This window comes from Chaetodon auriga, chromosome 17 (genome assembly GCF_051107435.1).
Source record: "Chaetodon auriga isolate fChaAug3 chromosome 17, fChaAug3.hap1, whole genome shotgun sequence".
Classification (NCBI taxonomy): Eukaryota; Metazoa; Chordata; class Actinopteri; order Chaetodontiformes; family Chaetodontidae; genus Chaetodon; species Chaetodon auriga.
In genome coordinates, this window is record NC_135090.1 from 7371808 (window position 1) to 7394194 (window position 22387).

The following is a 22387-nucleotide window of genomic DNA, read 5'->3' on the forward strand; positions in this document are numbered from 1 at the left end:
TGTTGGATATCTCAGATACCTGCAAAACTAATGGCGCTCCCACCAGTCAGCTGCTCTTTAGGCTTAGTGCTTATTGGCAAGTGTTAGCATGCTATAAACTGAGATAGTGGCTGTGGTAAACATGATCTGCTGAACATCAGCATTTGGACACATTTATTGTGAGCACAGTGCAGGCCAGTGGTCCCATGGCTGAACAGTCTGTTCAAGTTCTGAGCGGTTTGCCCTCAAGCCGGACGCATTTGTCACTGGGGATGATATATTTGTTGTTTTGCTTATGGCTGCTTGTAATTGTTGGCGCTCGGGGACAGAAGCTTATTCTGTCGCCTTCACTTTGAGATCAAGTGCATTCCCAAAAGTTCTATGTGCAGTATTTATCACGATCAGACACGCTGCAGACTTGGCCCGAGCGCGCTCTCTCTTCCTCTCTCTGTCTGGTTCACGTGCTGAAGGGAAACGATGTGGGTTTGACACATTGAAGTGGCACGGCCATTTTCACACTTCACAGAGCATCACATGTAGAGGGGAGAGAGAGGGACCGCCGCGGCAGAGCAGGGCTCCAAATGAAAGGGGGAGAGGAATATTGGGATTTTGGTTCGTCAGATCTTATTTTACTCCCACCAACCGACACACAGACGCTGCCACCCTCAAACTTTCACTCATTACCAGCTCTCTCTTCCCTCTCCTTCAACAAGCCCCCGTTTGAAGCACCGATCTCTCTTCCTCCCACACTCTCTCTGTCTCCTGAGGTTTTCCTTCCTGACTTTGTTTCTTCTTCCTCTTCCTCCCCGTCCTTCCCCCTTCTGTGTGTGTTTTTCTTTCCCTCCTTTTTATCTCCTCACCGGCTGCTAGATGGCATTTTATTCTCTTTCCCTCCACACTCTGCTGCTCCTCTTGGTTTAGCGCAGCTGTTACAACCCTTCTCACTCACTCATTTTCACTCTGCTTTGCACGCGCACACACACACACACACACACACGCACACACACACACACACACACAGTTTTTCTTCTTCTTCTTCTTCTTCTTCTTCCTCTCTTCTCGTCTGCCAACTTTGCTCTGTCTTCTGTTTCTCTCTTGTAAATTTCTAACTCCGTACTTTTTCTGTACCTCGCAAACACAAACACACACACACACACACACACACACACACAGAGTCTTGAGTCATATACCAGTTCTCTCCACATTAGCTAATCTCACACATCACCATTCTCACATTTCCACTTGCTCCGATAGGTACAGCACACGCACACATACACACACTCTTACCCACAAGCTCTCCCCACCACACACATTGGTACACACCCTCTCTCCTCTCGCTCTCTTTTCTCCCTCCCAGTCATACACATTCTCTCTCTCCCTCAGTCCTCATCTGCACCTCAGCAGAGTAACATGTTGCCTCGTCGCAGCCACAGCACAGAGCGGTGAGCGGAGGCTGCCTGACCAAACATAAAGAGCAAACAAGAAGGAGAAGCGCGAGGAGGGGAAGTCAAGTCTCATCTCTCCTCCTCGGTGTCCGACCACCTTCTCTGGGAGGAAGAGGAGGAGGTGGAGGAAGATCGGTGTTCACACTGTCCTGACTCAGTTTGTCGCCTCGAGCGGAGGGAGTGGCAGAGGATGCAAGGGAAACCGGAGGAGCTGAAAAGTTGGCTCTCTCTCACTCAGCTGTCCATCCATCCCACACAGCTGACCAAACTTTTCTAGACGAAGAGGAGCCAGAGGACGTTGGCTGTTTAGGATAGGAAGGAAGGCGAGAGAAAGCATCCCTCACCCCGATCACTCCTGTGCACACGTTGTTTTGGTCAATCAGAAAGCAGGACTGTCCTTGCAGAGGCAGCTACCCATGTGGCAGGAGGCTCTGTGGACCCGAGGACGCTACCTGCTGGAGAAGAGCGATGGCGGCGAGGGTGGCGAGGGGCCTGATAGCCTTGGAGATGGGTGCCCGGGGTTCCAGGGCGAGGTGTGCGTGGAGGACGAGAAGCCCCAGGACTGGCTTTACGAGTCCTACTACAGAATGAGCCAGCAGCATCCGCTGATTGTGTTCTTGCTGCTCATCGTCATGGGAACCTGCCTCGCGCTGCTGGCGGTGTTCTTTGCCTCAGGACTGGTGAGTGAGTGAGTGTGTGTGTGTGTGTGTGTGTGTGTGTGTGTGTGTGTGTGTGTGTGTGCAGAGGTAACTGTTCAGACAGGTCTTTAGAGGTGTGGGTAAGTTTAGCTATCCGCAACAAAGAGGATCATGTAGCTTGATCTGAAATATGCAGCAGCACAGCGCTGCCAGTAAACAGGACATTTCACAGCATTTCACAACATTTTCGCAATATTAACAAACAACCTTTTCAAGTTATGTCACATTTTTTGTTCCCTTATCATCAGAAGTCCCTTCTTCAGGGTTTTTAGAATAAATGGAACTTGGTAGTTAAAGGAACACTTTGACATTTTGGGAAGTTTGCTTATTTGTTTCTCTTCCAGAGAGTTAGACAGAGATGGGTACCACTCAATCATTATGAAGCTGCAGCCGGCAGATGTCTAGCTTAGCATAAAGACTGGAAACGGGGAAACAGCTAAAGGTAAATAAACACTTTCTTGCACATTTTAAGTTCAATAATTAGCATGTTACAGCTTGCTTGTTTAATCAGTACAAAAACCAAAGTGTACAAGTGACAATTGGCTGTTTTCCCCTGCTCCCAGTCTTTATGCTAAGCTAAGCTAACTGGCTGATGGCTCCAGCTGCATATTTATTTTATAGACATGAGAGTGGCATCGATCTTCTCAGCTAACTCTCAGCAAGAAAGCAAGTCGGTGCATTTGTCAAAATGTTGAACGGTCCCCTTAACATGAGCTGCAACAACCAGCACAAACAAAAAGAAAAACCCTCTTTCTGCCTTACACTTCTGCTTCTCTCTATTACAAGTGATACAAGCAGAACTGCAGTCACAGAGAAAGACCAGTGTTAAATCTAATGATTGCTCATTGCTCTAACAATGAGCCACATTGATCAGAGATCTCATTAAGAATCACTTCAATGTGCATTTCAAAAAAAAAAAAAAAAAAAAAAAAAAAGCCAGCATGAAGGCCACAGTCTGTTTTTAATGCCATGGACTGAATTCTGCACATCTCATAGTACCGTGAAAGATCCGGCAAGGCTACAAGCTGTACATTCAATCAGATAGAAGCCTCCTTGTTAGAATCACAGAGCAGCGATAGAATAAACGACGAGTTTGGCTTTTAGCACGAGACTGAATGAGACAGGGAGGCCCGTGTGCATGTGTATAAATATGTGTGACAACATAAGAGGCTGTGAAGCGGCACTTTAAATTGGGACGCCGGGTTTGCAGAGAGGATCAAGAGCGGGATGAGTGTTTAGTTCGCAGCTGTGTGGGTGTTGGTGCTTTTGTCAAGTGAAAAGTGTTGTTTTGGCCACAAACACTCAACCACAAAACACAAGCTATTGTTTCTCAAGTGCCGCTCTAGTGTTTTTATGAAATAGCCGTACAAAAGGAAGCCCACTCATTACTGTGGTTGTCGCTGTTTCAAAATGATTGGTTTGCTGTGGTACGGTCCCCACAATCTGCGGACTCGCCACGCTTTTCTCTCCGCGTTCGTCATGTGCGATGAAAGCAGCACATGGAGGTCAGGGGTGAAGCTAGGGGTAGATGGAGCCCATAAAGAAGAAAAAAAAAAAAACACTTTGGTCCTTTTAGCTTTTTGGAGGCACTTAATGACGTTAATGCCACAGTCATTACAAATATTGAAGGGGGTGAAATTTCCATTTTTCATTTATTTCTGCTCCACACAGACGCCACCCACCAGCCAATCCCTGGAAGCTGTCACTGAAGTCCCGTTAAATTCAGCTGAACTCCATCTAAATCGATCCCTTTACTTCTATTTAGGAAAAAATCAATAGATCATATTGCCCCGGCTGGTCAATGTACTTCTTCAGGTTCTTCTGGTGCACGTGTGTCCAGATTATGGTTTGCCCTAATAATTCCCCATCATTCACAATGTCAATCTAGAAAACCTTCTTTTTTTTCCCCCAATTTGTTCCCATTAAATGACGGACAGATCTGTCTTTAAGTTATGGAGTGGTTGTTCAATGAAGCGTGTGTATTTATTACTGCTGGAAGAAGAAGAAGAATGGCAGGAATAAATAGAGGGTAGGTTTGGAGCTGGGGGCCTGGCAGCAGAGAGGGAGAGGGGTGGGGGGGTGGGGTGGGGAGGATGTTGTCATAAGTGTTCTGGCTTTATCAGTGAGCCGGCAGAAAGTCAACCAAAGCAGCACTAATGCTCCCAAAATTACCGCACACTTTTTATCTTCCTCCTCAGATCAGGGCTGGAGTGGGTGAGTGTGGTGTTTGTACGCCGTAGACTCCTCCACCCATACTGTGCAGTGTGTGTGTGTGTGTGTGTGTGTGTGTGTGTGTGTGGTATTTACACGTGCTTGCATGTTCATGTTGCGACTACACGTATGTGTGTGAGTTGTTTGGGTGTGTTTGTCTGAGGAAGTCTCTCATTTCCTTCTTGGGCTTATCTGCAACTTTTAGAGAAAATAATTCTTCTGCTCTTGTTGGCTTGAAGTTGTATTGATAGGAGAGTGTATTGGTATGCATCCGTGTGTGTGTGTGTGTGTGTGTGTGTGTGTGTGTGTGTGTGTGTGTGTGTGTGTGTGTGTGTGTGTGCGTGGTTGTATTTGCATGTATTGTGTGTGTTTTCATGCCCAAATGTCTGTACAGAACCAGCAGTTAGATGGCAGTATGTCAACTTAATGTTCAATTGACAGTTTAGTACAGATCAATATTACATCTGGTGATGGAACATTGGAAATCTTTGAATTGGATAAAGAATAAAGAATCCCATTATTTTTACTTCACTTAAATCATTGATTATATCAGAGCATGTTCATTTATTGACTTTTCAGGATCATTTGCAACCCATTCTGCATTTTAAGAATTTGCTGATATTATATTTATAGCATCTGCAAGCACTTATTCCATTCCACGTCGTTGGCACTTTGATAGATGCAGGACAGTGAGAGCAGAGTGTTTTTGTAAAGATGGATCACCAATCCATTACTCAGGGGCAGGAAGGTGAACGCATGAGGTGAAATAGATGTTGTGACATCACTGACTGAGCTGCGACGCCAAAAAGCGCTACTCTGCGCACAGATGTGGTGCTTCATGACAGAACTCATGAGGTTAATCTGGAAAAAATAGGGCATTGTTGTGTTGATTTTCCTTGAAAAAACCAACCTGTTTTTTGATGTTACAGTGCCATGGTGGTGCCTTTGTTAAAGTGCCTCTCCTGGCATTTCTTAAACACAGAGAAACCTCGTCTCATTTAGACTTTTTTTTGCATTAAAAAGTCTGATGATTTGCTGGCCCATCCGTCCACCCCAACCTCCTCTCTCCATCGCCTGAGCTCCTCAGTTCCTCCTGTCATAATGACCACTGCCCCGAGAGGACTTTGGGTAAATGTAAGTCATTTCAGAGCATTTTCTGGAACAGCTGAAGCTGTTGTTCTTCTTGGGAGGACAGTCTGCGACTAAACTGATTTTGATGTGTAAAATAGGTGGTGACCCTTTAGGGCTGCACATGATTGTGGTTTTAAATACAGGAGTAATTCCACTGGCTTTAGCTTTTAGCTAGCATTCAGATCTTCCTGAAGTTCATGTTATTAATTTTAATTTAATGAGTGCCCATGTTACCATTCTCCCATGACCTACCTTCACATGTCTGTTATTTATCACTTAGCTGGATCTTTGCTTCAAATGCGTTTCACGCTGGTCCGATCCACTCTGCAGCTCAGTGCCACTGTTGTGCCCTCTGGCATCTTTTTGTCTGCTTTTGAAACGACCATTTCTTCACCCTGCACCGATGAACTCCTCCCCTGGGGTGCTGTGATGAATGGATGTAAGATCACACAGTTGAAGTAATAAAATCTCAACGCTATAAATAACGACCACAACGACCTCATCTCATCCCCAGCAAACAAAAAGCCTCGATCTTCTTGAGTGAGATCTCTTTAGTTTACGCTTTTGAATGACACTCAATTTTTGTTTTTTTTACCCAGCTCTTTGTTGTTCTAACCTGCAGTGTTTGACCACATGTGAAAATGATGATGAAGTGATTTCCTGTCCTCCAGAACTGATCTTTCCTTTACTATCTTTCTTACCTGGATCTGGCATTTGGATGAGTCATAGTCTTTTCTGGCTTCCAATAATAGTTTTTTTAGTCACAATAATGAAAACATTAGCCCCTTTCTGCCTTGGAAATGAAACCTGTATACCAAATGGTCACCACGACCCTCTTCTCCAGCTGTGTAGCCGAGCACAAAGGGTGTGTCTCTTCTGGAAAACACCAGTCGCAGTCTTCTGCAACCAAAATCAAAAGTTTGTACGTTTCACACCCATTCTCCGTCGTTATCCTCTCCCTCCAGTCTTGACAGCGTTTCCGCATCCAGATCGTCCTCTGGACAGTGACCACAGCTGAAATAACAGCAACTGCGTTAAACAGCGTTCTCCTCTGCTTTCCTCTTCAGCACTGCAGTTGTCAAAGACCGCTTCGATCAAAAGTCCAAACAATAGCACCACTTCACGGGTGGCTGCCTTTTTGTTGTTGTTGTTGTTGTTGTTGTTGTTGGTTTGGCTGTGCATATGAGAGGAGGGTGGAGAGGAGAAAGAGCCAGAAGAAGAAGAAGAAGCTGGGCAGAGTGATCGGATCCCAGCGGGATCTCAGTGTGGACGTTGGAGACACATATTAATGCTACGTGTTAATGCTAATGTGTTATTTTCTCAGATTGAAGAAATCGTCACCAGAGCAACTGAAGATGTTTTACAACTGTTTTCACAGGCTGCTCCCCATGACAAGTAAAATGATTTTGGAGCATCCCTTTGAGGTTTTTTTGAACTTCCACATGAAGACTTTTAATACCGGGGTTATTTCTCTTGCTTTGAATCATTGAGTGCTGATCAGCCTTACTACTGATGGAACGCCTACTTCCTCAGGTACAAATTCTCAAGTGCATTTCCCCGCACGTTACTTATTGTTTGGCTTTGTCTGAATGTGTTTCAGACTGGTTCGATCCGCTCTGCAGCTCAGTGTCGCCGCGGTGCCGTCTGGCATCTTTTTGTCTGGTTATGAAACGGCCGTTTCTCCACCCTGTGATGAACTGTCGAAAGATCACACAGCTGAAGAACAAAAAATCTCTCAAGGTCTCTTAAATAAAAATAGGCACACAGGATAAATAAGCGTCATATTTTGAAATATTATGTATTGAAATGTGTTGGGTGTGAATCCACCACCAGAACACAATTTACTCACCTGTCAGGGTTCATATGAAACTGATAGCATTTGAGCATGAGCATTTGAAGTAGAATCAAACTTTCCCCTTCATGACAGTACGTCCTATATAAGCGATCAGGCTTCAGATAAGTACGTGCTTTTAATCATTTCTATCTTTTGGGTCAAATGCTGGATGCTCTGCAACCCTTGACCTGTTTTAACAGAGTGTGTTAACATTCCCGTACGCTGCAAATGGAGCGCTCAAGGAAAGGTTTGTTGATTATTGATGATGTTCAGAACCAGGCTGAGAGCAGACTGAAGAAATCTGCCACGAGTGCTGTTTCATCAGGCAGGATAAATATTAAACAGGCACCAAAACATGGAAAGTGCATACACTACCATGATTTCAACACAAGCCTCTGAACCGTCTCTCCGCTTCTCCTCACTTTCTCAAATGATGTATTTGGTGTGTTTGTGTCATTTCACCGCTGAATAATTAGATTACTGAACCTTTCTGCTGCTGCTGTTATGTCTCCCTGTTACCCCCTTTTTCCTCCCAGTATAATAGCTGGATAAGCCAGACTGGGCTAAAAAAGGAAATAATTGTTCTGGATGACAATGCAGTATATTATGGCAGGCCGGCAGAACTCCCTCCCTCGATGTCACGATGAGGGAAATGGCTTTAAATGGTTTCAAAAGGGTTTTAACAGGATTAGATGGCCCACAATCAGAAATGTGCAAAGTGCAAAAGCTTCTCTTTTTTCTTACCACAAAAGCATGAAAACACTGAAGTGGTGAGAGAGCGGCTTCCTCCCTCTGTAACCTGTGTGTGCATGGCTGTGTGTGAGCATACAGTTTGTGCAAATGTGCCAAAGGAAGGGTCGTTGTTACTGATTCGCACTCAGGTATCCCTGTTTGCAGTCTTGCTCGCGTCCTCATTGGGATTCAATCTGTGCTGCAGGCTGACTGTATAGCTGGCATGGCGTCAGCAGCCAGATCCCATGTGATCCCTTCTCCAGACCCTGACTCACACTACCTCCGTGACGCCGCGCTGCTACTCTAACACACAGCAAAAAAAGCTCTCTTCCTGCATTCGCTCTGGCCAAATCACTTATGCTATTTTCAACAAGTCGCTCGAGTCAATAAACTGTCAAATCAGCCACAAATTCAAGGTTGAGTCTGTGGCATCTTTCCATTCTGTTACATAAAAGCTGCTCCAGCGAGCTGCACGGTCGCCGAATCAAACGCATTTCTGTGCCCACACTGATGTTCATTTCGCCGTAAAATCGGTGACATCTAATCACACAGTGGCTTGATAATTTAACATTTATAGCTGCTGGACCTGTCAGTGCAATCATGACTTTGGAATAACTTAGCATGGTTTACGTGGGTGTCGGGCAGGATCAAGTCTGTGAAAGTGCGCCCAGTATGTGGAAGCTCTCAGTCCTCTCCTGAAGCAAATGATGGTGATTTTGCCGCTGTTCCATAATTTACACAGTCTGAAGAGGGGGAAAGGACATAGAGAGTATTTTGTGGGATGTGGGATGAGTGTGTGTTTGTGTGTGCTGGGATTTTTGCACAGGAAAGTTTTTTCTTTTTTTTTCAGTCAAAATCAGATGAGGTTTGTCCACAGAATGTACCATTGGAAACATGCCTAGAACACACACACACACACACACACACACACACACTCACACACAGACACACACACAGGGGTTATGTACAGGTCAAAGGGGTGAAAGTGCTCAGGGTGAAGACATTAAGGGGATCTGAAAGGTGGTGCAGTCTCCTCTTGTTAACACTAATAATTTATCACTAAGACACAGATGAAGCTAACTCCCTTGACTCCTACCAAAGAACTTTGGTTCATAATGTCTTCATGCTGATGACCCACAAGCTATCAGTCCTACCACCGAAGTTTGGTGTCGTGATCGTGGGAGTTACAAAAATAGGCTTTGAGCTGTAAAAAAAAAGTTTTAAGGAGTCATTTTGTTGCATATGAAGACATTTTTCCTGAAACAATGAACAATTCTGACAGCTTTGTGAGATCATTTGCCCTTAATTTTGGTCGTTTCAAAGGAACCAGATATGAGAGAATCCTTGACAAAAAAGCTGAACTCTGCCTTGTGAGGAAAAAATACAACCAGATTTGTGTCTTTTTCTAAAGCACAAACATGACAAAGTGAGAGTGAGGAAGAGGCTGTCGAGGATGAGGAGGTGGGCGAGGGAGGTCTAGTTGAAGAGGGAGAGATCCTGTGTGAGCGTCTCCGTGTGTGTGTGTGTGTGTGTGTGTGTGTGTGTGTGTGTGTTGACAGCGTCTAAATGCTGACTTTGACAGTGTGAGCGCAAAAGTGATGCAGTAGCACATTCTCTGGGCTCAGACTGTCTGTCTGCCAATCTGTGTGCCGTCTGTTCATCTCTTTGTGTGTGTGTATCACGTTGCATCTCCGTCCTAATGAGGACTGAATGTCCTCACTAGGACACGAAAAACAGTAAGTAAGCACACAGTTTCATTATTTTGACCTTATTTGTTGTTTTTCCATGAAAAAAAATCCCTTCATGCCTCACATTGACTTAAATGGAACACCTCTGCCTTCATGCAGTGTGTGCGGATCTAAGCATCCCCACTCCCCCTCTGCCATGTACCGTTACGTAGGCTTCTCCTCTGATGCCCCTCGTTTCAGCCCACCAAGCTGACGGTATTGGTTCTTTATGTGTATGAAACCCTGGCTGTCTGAATCCCTGTTTCTGAGACTGTTTTTGGTCCACTGCAGTTCCAAGGTGGAAATGCTCAGCCATGGCACGGTATTTCACTCATGATATGTCCTGTAGTAAAAAACATCACATGGACGTGTTAACAATGTTAAAAACTTTCACTGGAGGGTGTCTTTAAGGTTAGAGGAAAGTTTTGGGCTAAATCGATCTGTAATAAGTATTTAAAGCATATTCAGAACCCATCTAAGTGTCTTTGCTGGATCTTTCTGTGGTCCTCCACACTGTGCTGAGGTCCAGCAACTAAACATGCTAACAGGGATGGACTGAATGTACTGCCTGTGTTTAACTCCACTAAACTCACCCACCCTGAAAACTGTATACGCCAATAACTCTCTCTCTCTCTCTCTCTCTCTCTCTCTCTCTCTCTCTCCCTCCCTCCAGAATACAGAGGACCACTTGACGTTCTTGATTACGGTTCCCGCCGCTCTCTTCCTCTTCCTGTCCATCTTCATCCTTGTCTGCATTGAGTCGGTCTTCAAGCGGATGCTCGGGCTCTTTTCTCTCCTTATATGGGCCTGTCTGGTCACCATGGGCTACCTGTTCATGTTCTCAGGAGGGATCCTCAGCCCCTGGGACCAGGTTTATAAATCTATGTTTGCTTTATGTGCGTGCATGTGGGTGCGTGTGTCAGAAAATGCAGATGCATCCTGGGTATACCTACTGTACATACAACAGCATATCTGGCTGCACATGTGTGGGTGTGCAGTCAGTTTGATTGACTGTTCGCTAAGCTCCGCCTGCCTTAGTTACAGTTGCTATGCCTGTCAAGTTTTCTGTTCTCGCACGGTACATCATGCAGTTTACAGTGAATGCAACGGTAGATTTACCATCAAAACTCTTCATCGTTGCTTTAAATTTCATTAAGAGCACAATAACAACCACCAGTTTTATACAGTTTTCCTGAGGTGTTTGCTTTACATGAGCCACACCTCAATTATTATTAATAATAACAATCATTATTGTTATTTCTGCTAAATATGTACCAGAAACATACTGCACGCATAAAAAGCAAAATGCAGAATCATTTTATGCTTTAAAAATGTGATTATTGACTAAAGTTACCAGCACTTGTGGGAGATGCTGAAAGAAAAACCCTGCTATTGAAATCTACCTCTGAGAAGTTTTCCCAAGTTCCCAGGGCATTACAAAGAATAGGCCAACATTAATAATTGAAGGTAACTAGTTAACATTATGTAACAGCCTTGGATCTCCAGCAATACACCAGCCAAGGGTGAAATAGAACGGTTAAATAGTTCTCGAGATATGCGAAGGAAATCCATCTGTACAGACAAACAGAGATTTCCTGCTTTCTCGTCAGATATCAGACAAGCAAAACAGAGGTTTGATTCATGCTTTATTGCTTGTATTTTCCAAGTGTGGCTGGGGTTTCTGGAGTGTAATCTTATCTAAATCCAAAAAGCAGCAGGACAGAGCCGCAATTTTAGCCTAAATGCTGACAATGTCACATTCAGAACGGATGCAAAACCAAATTAATGTAGTATTAAACGACCGCTTTGGAAGAAACATTTGGTTAGGTTGCTATTGTAGTAAGAGAGTTAGCTGGACATGCTAATGCTAATGCAGACCATCACACTGTTTTATCCAAACCTTACATTTTAACTCATGCATTTTTGGTTTGGTCAACATCTACATTTTCTGTATAAGGAGTAGCTTTCACTGTCGTTGTAGCATCCACAGAAATCCAAAGCTTTGCAGATCAGCCGAGTGAAGGCTGCAAAACTATGATTAGACAACTACTGGTTGCATATTTTGTTACAGCTATGTCAAACTTCCATAAAGTTGGGGGGGGGGGGGCATGCATGTGTATTCAGGAGTACTCTTGATTGAGTGATTGCCTACATAGTTGTTGTTACACATCTATCCGTCAGTTTAGGCGTGCCTTTGTGTACGCATACATGATTGTGTATGATGTATGTGTGTCTGTGCGAGCACACCCTTGAGCGCAATTAATTCCACGTGACAACAAGTGTTAATGAGGCCTGATGAGAGCTGGAGGTGAGCAGATCAGGAGACAGACACATTAGTTTTCAGTGCCAGACTCCTCTCTCTGTCTCAGGAATCCTATTTTCTCATGCTAGCGCCCTGTCTCCCCCTATTCATCAAATCCCATTTTCTCTGCCCAGCTTTTCCACCTGCCTCCTCCTCTCCTTTTAAGACCCCCTCCACCTACCCCACCATGTCCAAATTTCCTCTCTCCCCTCTACCCAGCCCCTTCTCTCCTTCCCTCCATCCTCTGGGGTGGAGATATTTTTACCATCGACCACCTGTGAGAGCATAATCATTCTGCATTATTAATCACTCTCCTCTGTTCCTGTGACTCTTACACTTATACTCGTATCTATCTATCTATCTATCTATCTATCTATCTATCTATCTACACTTTTAAAGAAAGAAAGACACTTACAGGGAGCAGGGAGTGGTGAACAGCTGGAATTGCAGCATGCTTTCAGTGGATTGACTGGATTGACTGTGATTACTGAGAGAACAACATGTCTGATGGATAACAGCAAAGGCCTGAGAAAGAGAGGGAGAGAGATAAAGTGGTGCTCTTCTCGGCCATTCACTTTCAACCCCTCTGCCCCCAACATGCTCGCCTGCTCACCCTCTTTCTGTACACACACAAACAAATATCTTGTCCACGTACAGTAAAAGCCACGTGTGCCACCATCTAGCTGCATTACCCTGTTATGTCTGGGCTTTATTCAATTTCCACGAAGGCTATGACGCTTCCCAAAAGGCAGATTGAAGATGGCTGCAACACCTGGTACCCCGGAATCAAGACGCAGTCACACTGGTACATACGTGCAAAAGACGACAATGAGTTTGCATCTAAAACCGCTGCCAAGCTGCTCATAAACGCTAAAGTGAGCAAAGAGTGAAGCATTTGTGATGCCGGTACTCAAGTCTGCATATGTGTGTGTTTGGAAGCAAGTGTGCTGCTTCCGTCAGGAGAGCTGTGAGCTGGAAATGAGGGAGAGGGGAAAAAAAAAAAGTCAACCAAGAAACTGGATGGCAGCGGCTCCCATCTGGAGGTGTTTGAGTATTAGGATTCAGACCGGAGTGGTGTGCAGACGGAGTGTGTCTGGCTGCCTGCGCAGCAGAGAGAAGCAGGTGACGCACCTGAAATTGGACTGCCATTCTCGATTCCCACAGCCACCCTAACAGACCAGACGTCACACACTCTCCGCCCTCCGTCCTCTGTTTTTTCTTTTTCCCAGAGGTGGTAGCTCAGGGTTTGCAGTTGAAGGTTATTGCAAAATATACAAGACCTTCATAACACCACATCTGCTCCGACGTCAGCATCTAGCTTCCCTATGTTGGTTCCCCTAGCAACAGAAAGTCTAAGCCTACACAAAACACCCCTCTCTCTCTCTCTCTCTCTCTCTGTGTCCTCTGTGTTCCCGTCTTCTGTTAGAAGGAACTCGGTCACCCAAACAGTCACTTTTATCCAATGTACTAGTCTCGATATCTGTGAAACCTATGTTTGCACTTGATAACACACCACATGGACTCATAATATCTTTGTAATGCATCTCTGTGCACCCTCTCACTGCAAATAATGTTTATGACACTGAAGTCATAAACACTGTGAGTAGCATGCAAAGAGCTCTTCTTGGCTAGCACTCAAAGGAGGCAAAGGACTTTTCAATGAACATATATTTTTTTAAATTTCACATGTATAATAACGTGGCTCATTGAGGTCCGAGTCCGAGCAAGATCAGTTTTCCCTCTCTGTAGATTCCTGTTTGTGGACCCACTCTCTGAACCTGAAAGACACAGGAAATAAACAGACAGGCAGGAAGGTCAGAGTTCATCTGGTGTCCCATTTGAGACTGTGACCCACTCACGCTGGTGGCCACCATAACAGGAAGGGGTGGACTCACAGCAGGGGAAGTGGACAGAGACAAAGCTGGAGGTTAAGGCACAAGGTATCACTGAGCAATGCAGTAGGAAACACACACCTAGCTCAACACACACACACATGCACATTCACAATCTGAGCAGATGGGAGGTCGGAGTGAGAGGCTTTGATGGAAACCTGGAAAATCAGATGACTGATTACAGTAAAGAAGCAGGAAACTCCTCTTAATATGTTCCACAGTCAAGTACTGAACTCAAGTACTGAAATGAAATATTCGAGCAGTCATTGTATTATACTTCAGTATTTGTGAGATTTTGCTTTGTTTTGTTTTCAAGGCAGTTTTTTTTTTTTTTATAATGCTGAGTGAGCAGCCCACTCATCTCTAATCATTTATTGAGGATCAGCAGTTTATTGTTGGATCTTGAAGAGTGGGCAGCCCAATTAACTCTTACAACTCTCTTTCTGTATTCAAACAAAAAGCAGACAAAGAGTCAGGGAAACGTAAATCTCTGGTGGGATTCAGTCACAGCCATTTTTGTGATGCATATTTTGGTATCGCTCTGGTCATTTCTGATGCATGACCACACATATTAGCCCAGGTTGACCTACGATGCTGATATTTACTGTCCTCTACGCACGTAATTCTGTAAACCATACAGTGGTTATCATAGCATATCATGAAAGAAATTTCAAAATTTATTTCAAAAGAGCTTTGAGCCGATCTGATTCCTTTTAGACAAATCGGCCCCTTCACCTATCAGCGTCTTTCTGTTTCCTGTGTCCAGGTGTCCTTCTTCCTGTTCATCGTGTTTGTTGTCTACACCATGCTGCCTTTCTCCATGAGAGGGGCCATTATCGCCAGCGCCATCACCTGCTTCTCGCACACCGTCACCCTCAGCGTCTGCCTGGCCTCCAAAGTCACAGAGCTGGAACCTTTAGTCTGGCAGGTAAGACAGATAATTGCTCGTGTTGACTCTCAAACTGTTGAACACACGGCTCATTGCAGGACTGTTGAAATCCACATTTTACCCAACTTCCTGCCTCTGCGGCTGATGTGGCGGAGTGACTGCTGTGAGCTTCCCCTTTAGTTTTTCTGAAGGCCTAAATGATTTCTTCACAGGGTTTAGTTTCTCACAAACCAAATTGGTAATGCTGCTCCCCACACGATTAAAAATGACGAGGTGCAACATTTTAAAAAGGACTGGCTTGTAAAACAGTGAACCTGTCCTGTATCATCACGACACAGCACATTCAGCAAAGCCTCCAGAGTCAAATGAACTGCCTTTTAATGTACTCAGGGAGCAGCTCTTAAAACGCTGCCTCTAAATGAATGTACTCTTGGTACAGCGGCACAAAGAAAGTCTCCCCACAAACCAGAAAACTCATCGCGCTTCTGTGAACACACCAAACAACAAACATCACAGAACCATGCTTGATAACGCTTCACAGAATTGCTTTTGCATCGCATGCATGTTTGAGGTTCACACACACATATACACACACACACACACGCACAGTGGAAAAGCACACTAACAATAAAACATGCTGGATGACTTCATTGCCCTTGGATACAGCACCAGAGACAACCTATTGATATGCAAGGCTGCATTTTAAAGAGCTCAAGGTTGACATAGTGGTGTAAAGGTGCAGCCAAAGTGTGCGCACTGGCCCGCTTTTACGAGGTAATAATGTAGGCTTAAGTGGAAGGAGGTAGATAGAGTGAAAATTACATGTATATCTGCATCACTTCCTGACATTATTTTAATGCCCCGTTCTTTGTGCGTATACGTCTGCATGCGGTGTACGTGCCAGATCTTAGCCAACATGATCATCTTCACCTGTGGAAACCTGGCCGGGGCGTACCACAAGCACCTGATGGACCTGGCTCTCAAACAGACCTATCAAGACACCTGCAACTGCATCAAGTCCCCCATTAAACTGGAGTTTGAGAAGCACCAACAGGTACACACACACACAAAGATAGACTTGCAATGAACATGTGAATAAACCCTTAATGTCAGTTCCTGTCATCAGATTGCTGAGGATGCATGTGACACCTGCTTTTATGCTGTTGAGTCAAATGTTTCTATGCAAGACTGCAAGCAAGTTCGCAAGACTTTAACTTCTTAAAGTCTCTGCATACTCAGTGCAGCTACATTTTTAGCTCCAGGAATGGCGATGTCAGTCCTCTTCTTTGTTCCATGACATTTTGTGCAGACATTTGTGGTCCCCAGAGGATGTTCTCCAGTGTTTTTGTCTGATTCCCTGACTTTTCATGGAGCACCACAATGAAGCTGACATTTGTGGGTTCGAGTGAAATTCCTCAACAATGACTAGACTCTTTTGAAATTTCATACAGAGATTCATGCTCCCCTCAGAAAGAATTGTAATGGTATCAATAACGCCTGACTGCTCTTCTAGCGCCATCATCAAATGTGTTTTATTTCCAATACAAACCTACAATACTAATGTGCATCCCATCAGCTTCAGCTTTGTGTTTACTGATAGTAAATGTCATCACGCTAGCATGCTAAACTGCATAATACAGTGAACATGGTAAGCATTATTCATAGTGTGAGCACAGCCATCATGAGTATGTTAGCGTGCTGACGTTAGCACTTAGCTCAAAGCACACCCTAAATGAAATTCAGACTTGTTCTGCTTCATGGCCAAAATATGTCACTTCTCAGTTTTGTCAGGGATGAAGAGTTTGTAAGTCGGTCATGTCTAAAGAGGCATTATGCAGTGACATTTGCTTGACATTAGCGTCTTTGCCCTGACATTAGCCATTCTCTCCGACCAGGGAAATGACATATAAAATTACACATTAATAACTGGTGGTCCACTCAGTGGGGATTCACTATGATTATTATTATTATTAGTGCTGTAATTCTAAAATTTGAAGTGTTTCCTTACAAAATGGTGAAATACACAATTTAAAATTAATATATCATTCAAAAAAATGGCTGTTGAAATATTTCAAATACCTCATATTTTATTTATTATTATTTAAGTTATTTCTGATCTGTTATGTACATCACTTATCCTACAGGTGGGCAGAACAATCTCATATGTGAAAAATATATTTGATTATCTGACTTATTTTTCTTTTTAAAGCAAATTCTAGCTGTAAGAAATGTTTAGCCACAGGTCAGTTGCACACTGAATATTATATCTTGCACATAATAACAGAAAATATTTACCTGTGGCAACAATCTTCGTGTTAAATGTTCACTGGCTTATGTATCTCTGCGTAGTCTTTGTGTGTGCGTGTGTGTGTGTGAGGATTCACACAAATGCCAGTGCATAACTAAACAATGCCAAATCTCATTGAAAAGCTGAATACAGATCACTTTAGTTCATTAATCAAACACATGATTAATAAAGCTACATCTCTTCAGGCTATTATACCCCCTCTGCACGCTCACAGTAGAGTGCTTCAGTGCTGAATGAGTAAATAAGTGAGGGTGGTGTGGGTTTCTATTTTTAGTGTATCCCCCCAACTCCTCTCTCTCCCCTTAATTTGCTGCTGTGTTTTAGGAAATGAGCTTGTGGTGTGTGAACATTGTAATGACCCTCTTTGCTGTGAGCCGCATTTATGAGTCACACCCCCTCAGGCAGCTATTCACTCTGTCGAATATGCACACACACACACACGCACACACACACGCACACGCACACACGCACACACGCACATCAAAATCACCCTTACAGAAACCTCTATTCAATGTAGATGGTGCAAAATTAAAAAACACAAAAACCCACAACATGCATGGCCACAGAGCAGCTATGGGCGATGGATGCTGCATTTTTCTTATTCCCCCAGATAGCTGGCCATATTAATCTGTAAGATATTCTTAGTGCTGCGGAATATGTGAACTTGAATATGTCAACTTCCTCAAACATCAGCAGCAAACATCAAACTTTGATGTCAACATCTCAGAGTCACGTGTAGCAGACTGAAGTAGAGATCAGTGAGGAAGGACAGCGCTTCACTACAAGGGGCTCAACATCAGAAATTTCTTATTAGTGAATCTGACAAGTATGTTTCCTTTAAGTTTCACCTGCAGGATCGCAGGATCACAGGACAGATTGACAGAACTCACTCCATTGCTTTCCTCTACCTTGCTTCATGTTTGAAAATAAAGAAATTTCTCTGCTTGACTTTAGCCTCCTGTGTTGGGGTGCAGAAAAATGAGCCGCGCTGATCCATCATTAAGGGCATGTAAAAATCTATTTAGCAGGTTAAATATTAGCTGTGGACAACGATGGTTACATGCAGTATTAGAGAGAAGAGAACAGAAGAAAATCTACCACAGTATACTGTCTTATATTGTGTTGTTATCATGTTAATGTGTCCAAATAGTTCATTGCCTCGTCTTTTTCTGTCTCCAGGAGCGCTTGCTGTTATCCTTGCTGCCGGCTCACATAGCCCGGGTGATGAAAGCCGAGATCATCCAGAGGCTGCAGGGACCCAACTTCGGTCGAACTGAGAGCACCAACAACTTCCACAACCTCTATGTGCAGCGGCACACCAATGTTAGGTATGAATCCTTCTCCTATATCCGTGCCTCCTTATAACAAAGGTTATTATTTTCTGCTCTCTTACCATCTGTAGCATCCTGCCCTCCTCCCGCCACCGCTCATCCCTCGTCTTCTTTTGTCCTCCCCTCTCTGCCTGCTCTCACATTTGGATTGCTCCTATACTCTGTGCTCTTCTCATCTTCTATCATCTTCCTTTATTTCCTTTCTCCCCTGCGCTCCATTTTCACTATCTTGTCTACATCCCATCTTCTTATCCCTTGTCATTGCCATGGCCCAATTCAATTCAGAGTTAATCCACCTCCATTGCGACCTGAGATCGCTTTGCCAAACGAAAAGGGGTCAATGTCCTCTGTTGTCGATGGCACCCTCCCCTATATTGGTGAGGTTCAAAGACACAAATCCACGCTGACCATAAGAGCCTCTCCATTGATTGTCCTCTAAAAACCTGTTTCCCATCATGCTGGAGCCTCACAGGAGAAACAACATCACCGTGCCCCTTTTTCATGGGCCTCAGGTGTGTGTGTGTGGGTGAGCATGTGCATCCGTGTGTGTGTTTGCTCATGCTGATCTGCCTATTATCCTTCCAATAATAACAAATTCTCGCATGGTCTAGCTCACAGTGAAGAGGGCAATCTCTCCCGAACAAAGAACTGACACCCAAGGACAGGTGGCATTGTGATTCTGCTGGGATCCTCCTACACTAGACAGCTAGTGGAGAGCCAAACACCGGCATCTGCCTCCACCATCCTATCTGCAGCTGTAATAATTGGTTGTTGCTGCTGAGAAACAGGATAAATTGTGTGTTTTTATGCTTGTTCTAATAGCATCCCTTCTCTTTGGGAAGCAGTCAGATGCTTGTTGAGATTCTGCAGACTTGTAACCGTTCTGAGGCGACGGAGACATCACGTATGAAGTACTGTTTCTATAAGTCTGCTTCAGAACTTCTTTTTTTTTTCACATTTAGCAAATTGGCCACTGGTGGACTCAGGGTGCCTGAGGGACAGGGGCGAAAAATAAAAAATAAAAAAAAGGTATCATGATGCATTCATGGTAAAACAGTTCCAAATCCTGCTAAAGATTAAATTGTTTTATTCTGTGACTCAGATTTAAAGTGTAACCACTCCAAGAACTATCATCTATTTGAGCATGCAGGGGCACGTAGAGGCCAACCAGCTTTCTCGCATGTAGGCAGCTTATATGGCGCCACACTGTATTTTCTCTGTTAGGGCATCAAAGAGGGCACTTTATCATGTTTTATCTACCATAGGGGCATCCAAGAGAGCTGTTAAGCAGCTTTTTTTGTTTTATTTGTTTTTGTCTGACATAAGGGCACCAGGGAGCGTTTGTCTTTGTAGTTTGTCAAATATGAATCCAAAGGCTTCCTCTGTAGTAAAATGTTTCCTCTGTTGACCCCAACATACTCACCACCATAGTAAAAGTGCTGCAAAACAACACTGCATACAAGCTCATTGGAAGCAATTGTAAGTGCAACAAATACCGAAGTGCCCCATATCAATGTTATTTTCTTAATAAAATGACACTAATTAAACCTCATGCAGTACAACTTCTACACTTCTTGTTTTCTTGTAGCATTCTGTATGCCGACATCGTGGGCTTCACCAGGCTGGCCAGTGACTGCTCCCCAGGTGAACTTGTACACATGCTGAATGAACTCTTTGGCAAGTTTGACCAGATCGCAAAGGTAATTCAAGACCAGCCCAGCTTCATTTACATATCACATTTCATACACAGGGACACTCGGTGTGCGTCAGATGGAAAACAATTACAGCAGAAATGGATGGGTAACGTGCCCTCAAACACACATCGTTGTCGTTGTATGTACAAAATAAGAGGATGATGATGATGAGGTTCAGCTCTGAGAGGTACTTGTTAATGTCCACCATGAAGGTCAAATCACACACACACTTGCTATCACTTTAGATTTTAATTATTCCAGACAAACTGACACTTTGGAACATTTTTATTTGTCTGCTTCTAGCAGCTCTGCAGCAGCAACAAGGCTCTCCTTCACAAACTCTCCTTCTGAATGAGGTTTCAGCTTCTTAGCTGTTAGCTCGCTCACCACAAAACTTGCCTGCAGAACACTGTCTCTGTCAGAATGTGGTCTGCAAAAGCTGCTTGATGGGCATCCAAACTCTCCTGCAGCTCATTCAGTTTAGCATGTTTGTAGCTGTAAGTAATAGCTCAAGTAATTGACCTTTTTCATCACAGCGAGTTCATCCCCAAAAGCCTCCCCAACCGTGCAAAACATGCACCATAAATACATTATAGTGAAATTACAGTATGACATTTTTGATTAAGAATTCATTAGGATTGAATAAATGAAGGACATGTAGCACATAAAATAATGTGATCTGGTTCACAAGTAGTGCCTTCATTTAATGTAACCTGACGTGTAGAATAATCAATCTAATTTGAATAGTCTGCACAAATTGGTCAGTTACAAAATAACCAAGAAGAGACAACAAGTCTGTCTTGAGCTGTCAATCAGATGAAGCGTGGCCTTGAAATAGATGTTTTCTGTGTCCTGCGGCCAGACTCGGCCTTCGCACCGTACCTTCCCGGAGCGCAGCGCTTGTTAACAGCTGCAGGTTGTAGCAGTGTGGGCTGGTCAGAGTGTATCTCGCAGTCTCATGGGTGCTCTGCTTTGCGGGTCTAAACAGTTGAGTCAGGCTCTCTCAGCTTTGTGTCCAGCAGCTCTGTCTTTCTGCCTGACGAAGCTGCCGTTATATAAACCCGATGCAACGATGAGCTGTTACACATCCCACATGTGGAAAAAGAGCTAATGTGTTAGGTGTGTGGGCGTATGATTTTGGGCTTGATGGATGTGACTGTGTGTGTGTGTGCGTGAGGGTTGTGTGGAGGTGAGGAAGAGCACGAGAAACGGTATTGTATAAGTGAAATAGTTGACAGTTATTAAAGAGTTTGTTGGTAAGCGCACACTAAATCCCCATTTCCCCTCTTTACGTCTCTCTCTTTAAGGAAAACGAGTGCATGCGAATCAAGATCCTCGGAGACTGCTACTACTGTGTGTCCGGTCTGCCTGAGTCGCTGCCTCACCACGCCAGGAACTGCGTGAAGATGGGCTTGGATATGTGTGAGGCCATCAAGTAAAATACCAGATCTCTCCCTCTTTCTCCCTCTTTGTCTCTCTCTCTCACACACACATATCCACACACACATGCACAAAATGGAAACACAAACAAACACGTGCCTGTCAAACAGATTGAGCAGAAGGAATGCCAGACTTGATTTCAGCTCTGTTTGAACTCCAGAGTAAACACAATGTGAATTCAATATGATAAGCCTCCCAACTGAGCAAATACAAATTTCAAACAAATGGAAAAATATCCCCTCTCTGCTCATCTCTCTCTGTGTCTTTCACTCAGGCATGAACACGCACACATTAGTTTTATAGACCGATATGTTTGCTTGCCAGCACTGACATTTAACCACAGTTATATTAAAGACATCATCAAGTGTCGTCCACTTCTGACACGATGAGGCTGAGTCTGTATTTCACTGCGGTTGTGCAGTGTTTTCTGCTCAGGTTAGAATTAAATTGCAGAGGAAAACACTGAATCATTTTGGCACATGTCACAAAATACATTACTGATTACTGGCAGCATTAGTAATGGCAGTCTATAAATGGCTAAAAAACACATTAATTTTTAAAAAATTCAACATTTTGCTGGATATGCTTGATTAGCCAAGAAACAGTTCCAGCACGAGCTTCCCCATAGAATCACATATTGTCATTCTCACATCTCTTTGTCAATGAATGAGACACAATGTGTTAATTGTAATGGGAACAACTTGAAAATGAGATGATCCAATCTCAAATATTTCATCCTGTTACAATAAATCTGTCTTATTTTTTGCTGTAGAT

At 43.9% G+C, this 22387-nt stretch overlaps 1 protein-coding gene across 4 annotated transcripts in view; it reads left to right on the forward strand.

The window, feature by feature from the left end:
• Positions 1 to 1360: 1360 nt before the first annotated feature.
• The window catches only part of adcy2b (adenylate cyclase 2b (brain)), a 40250-nt gene continuing 19223 nt past the window's right edge, over positions 1361 to 22387 (forward strand). The window contains exons 1-7 of one of the 4 annotated variants that reach the window (XM_076754425.1): positions 1361 to 2104; positions 10431 to 10628; positions 14718 to 14879; positions 15745 to 15894; positions 18328 to 18476; positions 20068 to 20179; positions 21481 to 21608. In XM_076754425.1, coding sequence (XP_076610540.1) covers positions 1841 to 2104; positions 10431 to 10628; positions 14718 to 14879; positions 15745 to 15894; positions 18328 to 18476; positions 20068 to 20179; positions 21481 to 21608 — 1163 coding nt within the window. In that variant the 5' untranslated portion in view covers positions 1361 to 1840. Of the gene's footprint in view, positions 2105 to 10430; positions 10629 to 13959; positions 14000 to 14717; positions 14880 to 15744; positions 15895 to 18327; positions 18477 to 20067; positions 20180 to 21480; positions 21609 to 22387 lie in introns of those variants that run through there. The other 3 variants (XM_076754426.1, XM_076754427.1, XM_076754428.1) reach the window with 3 other exon arrangements.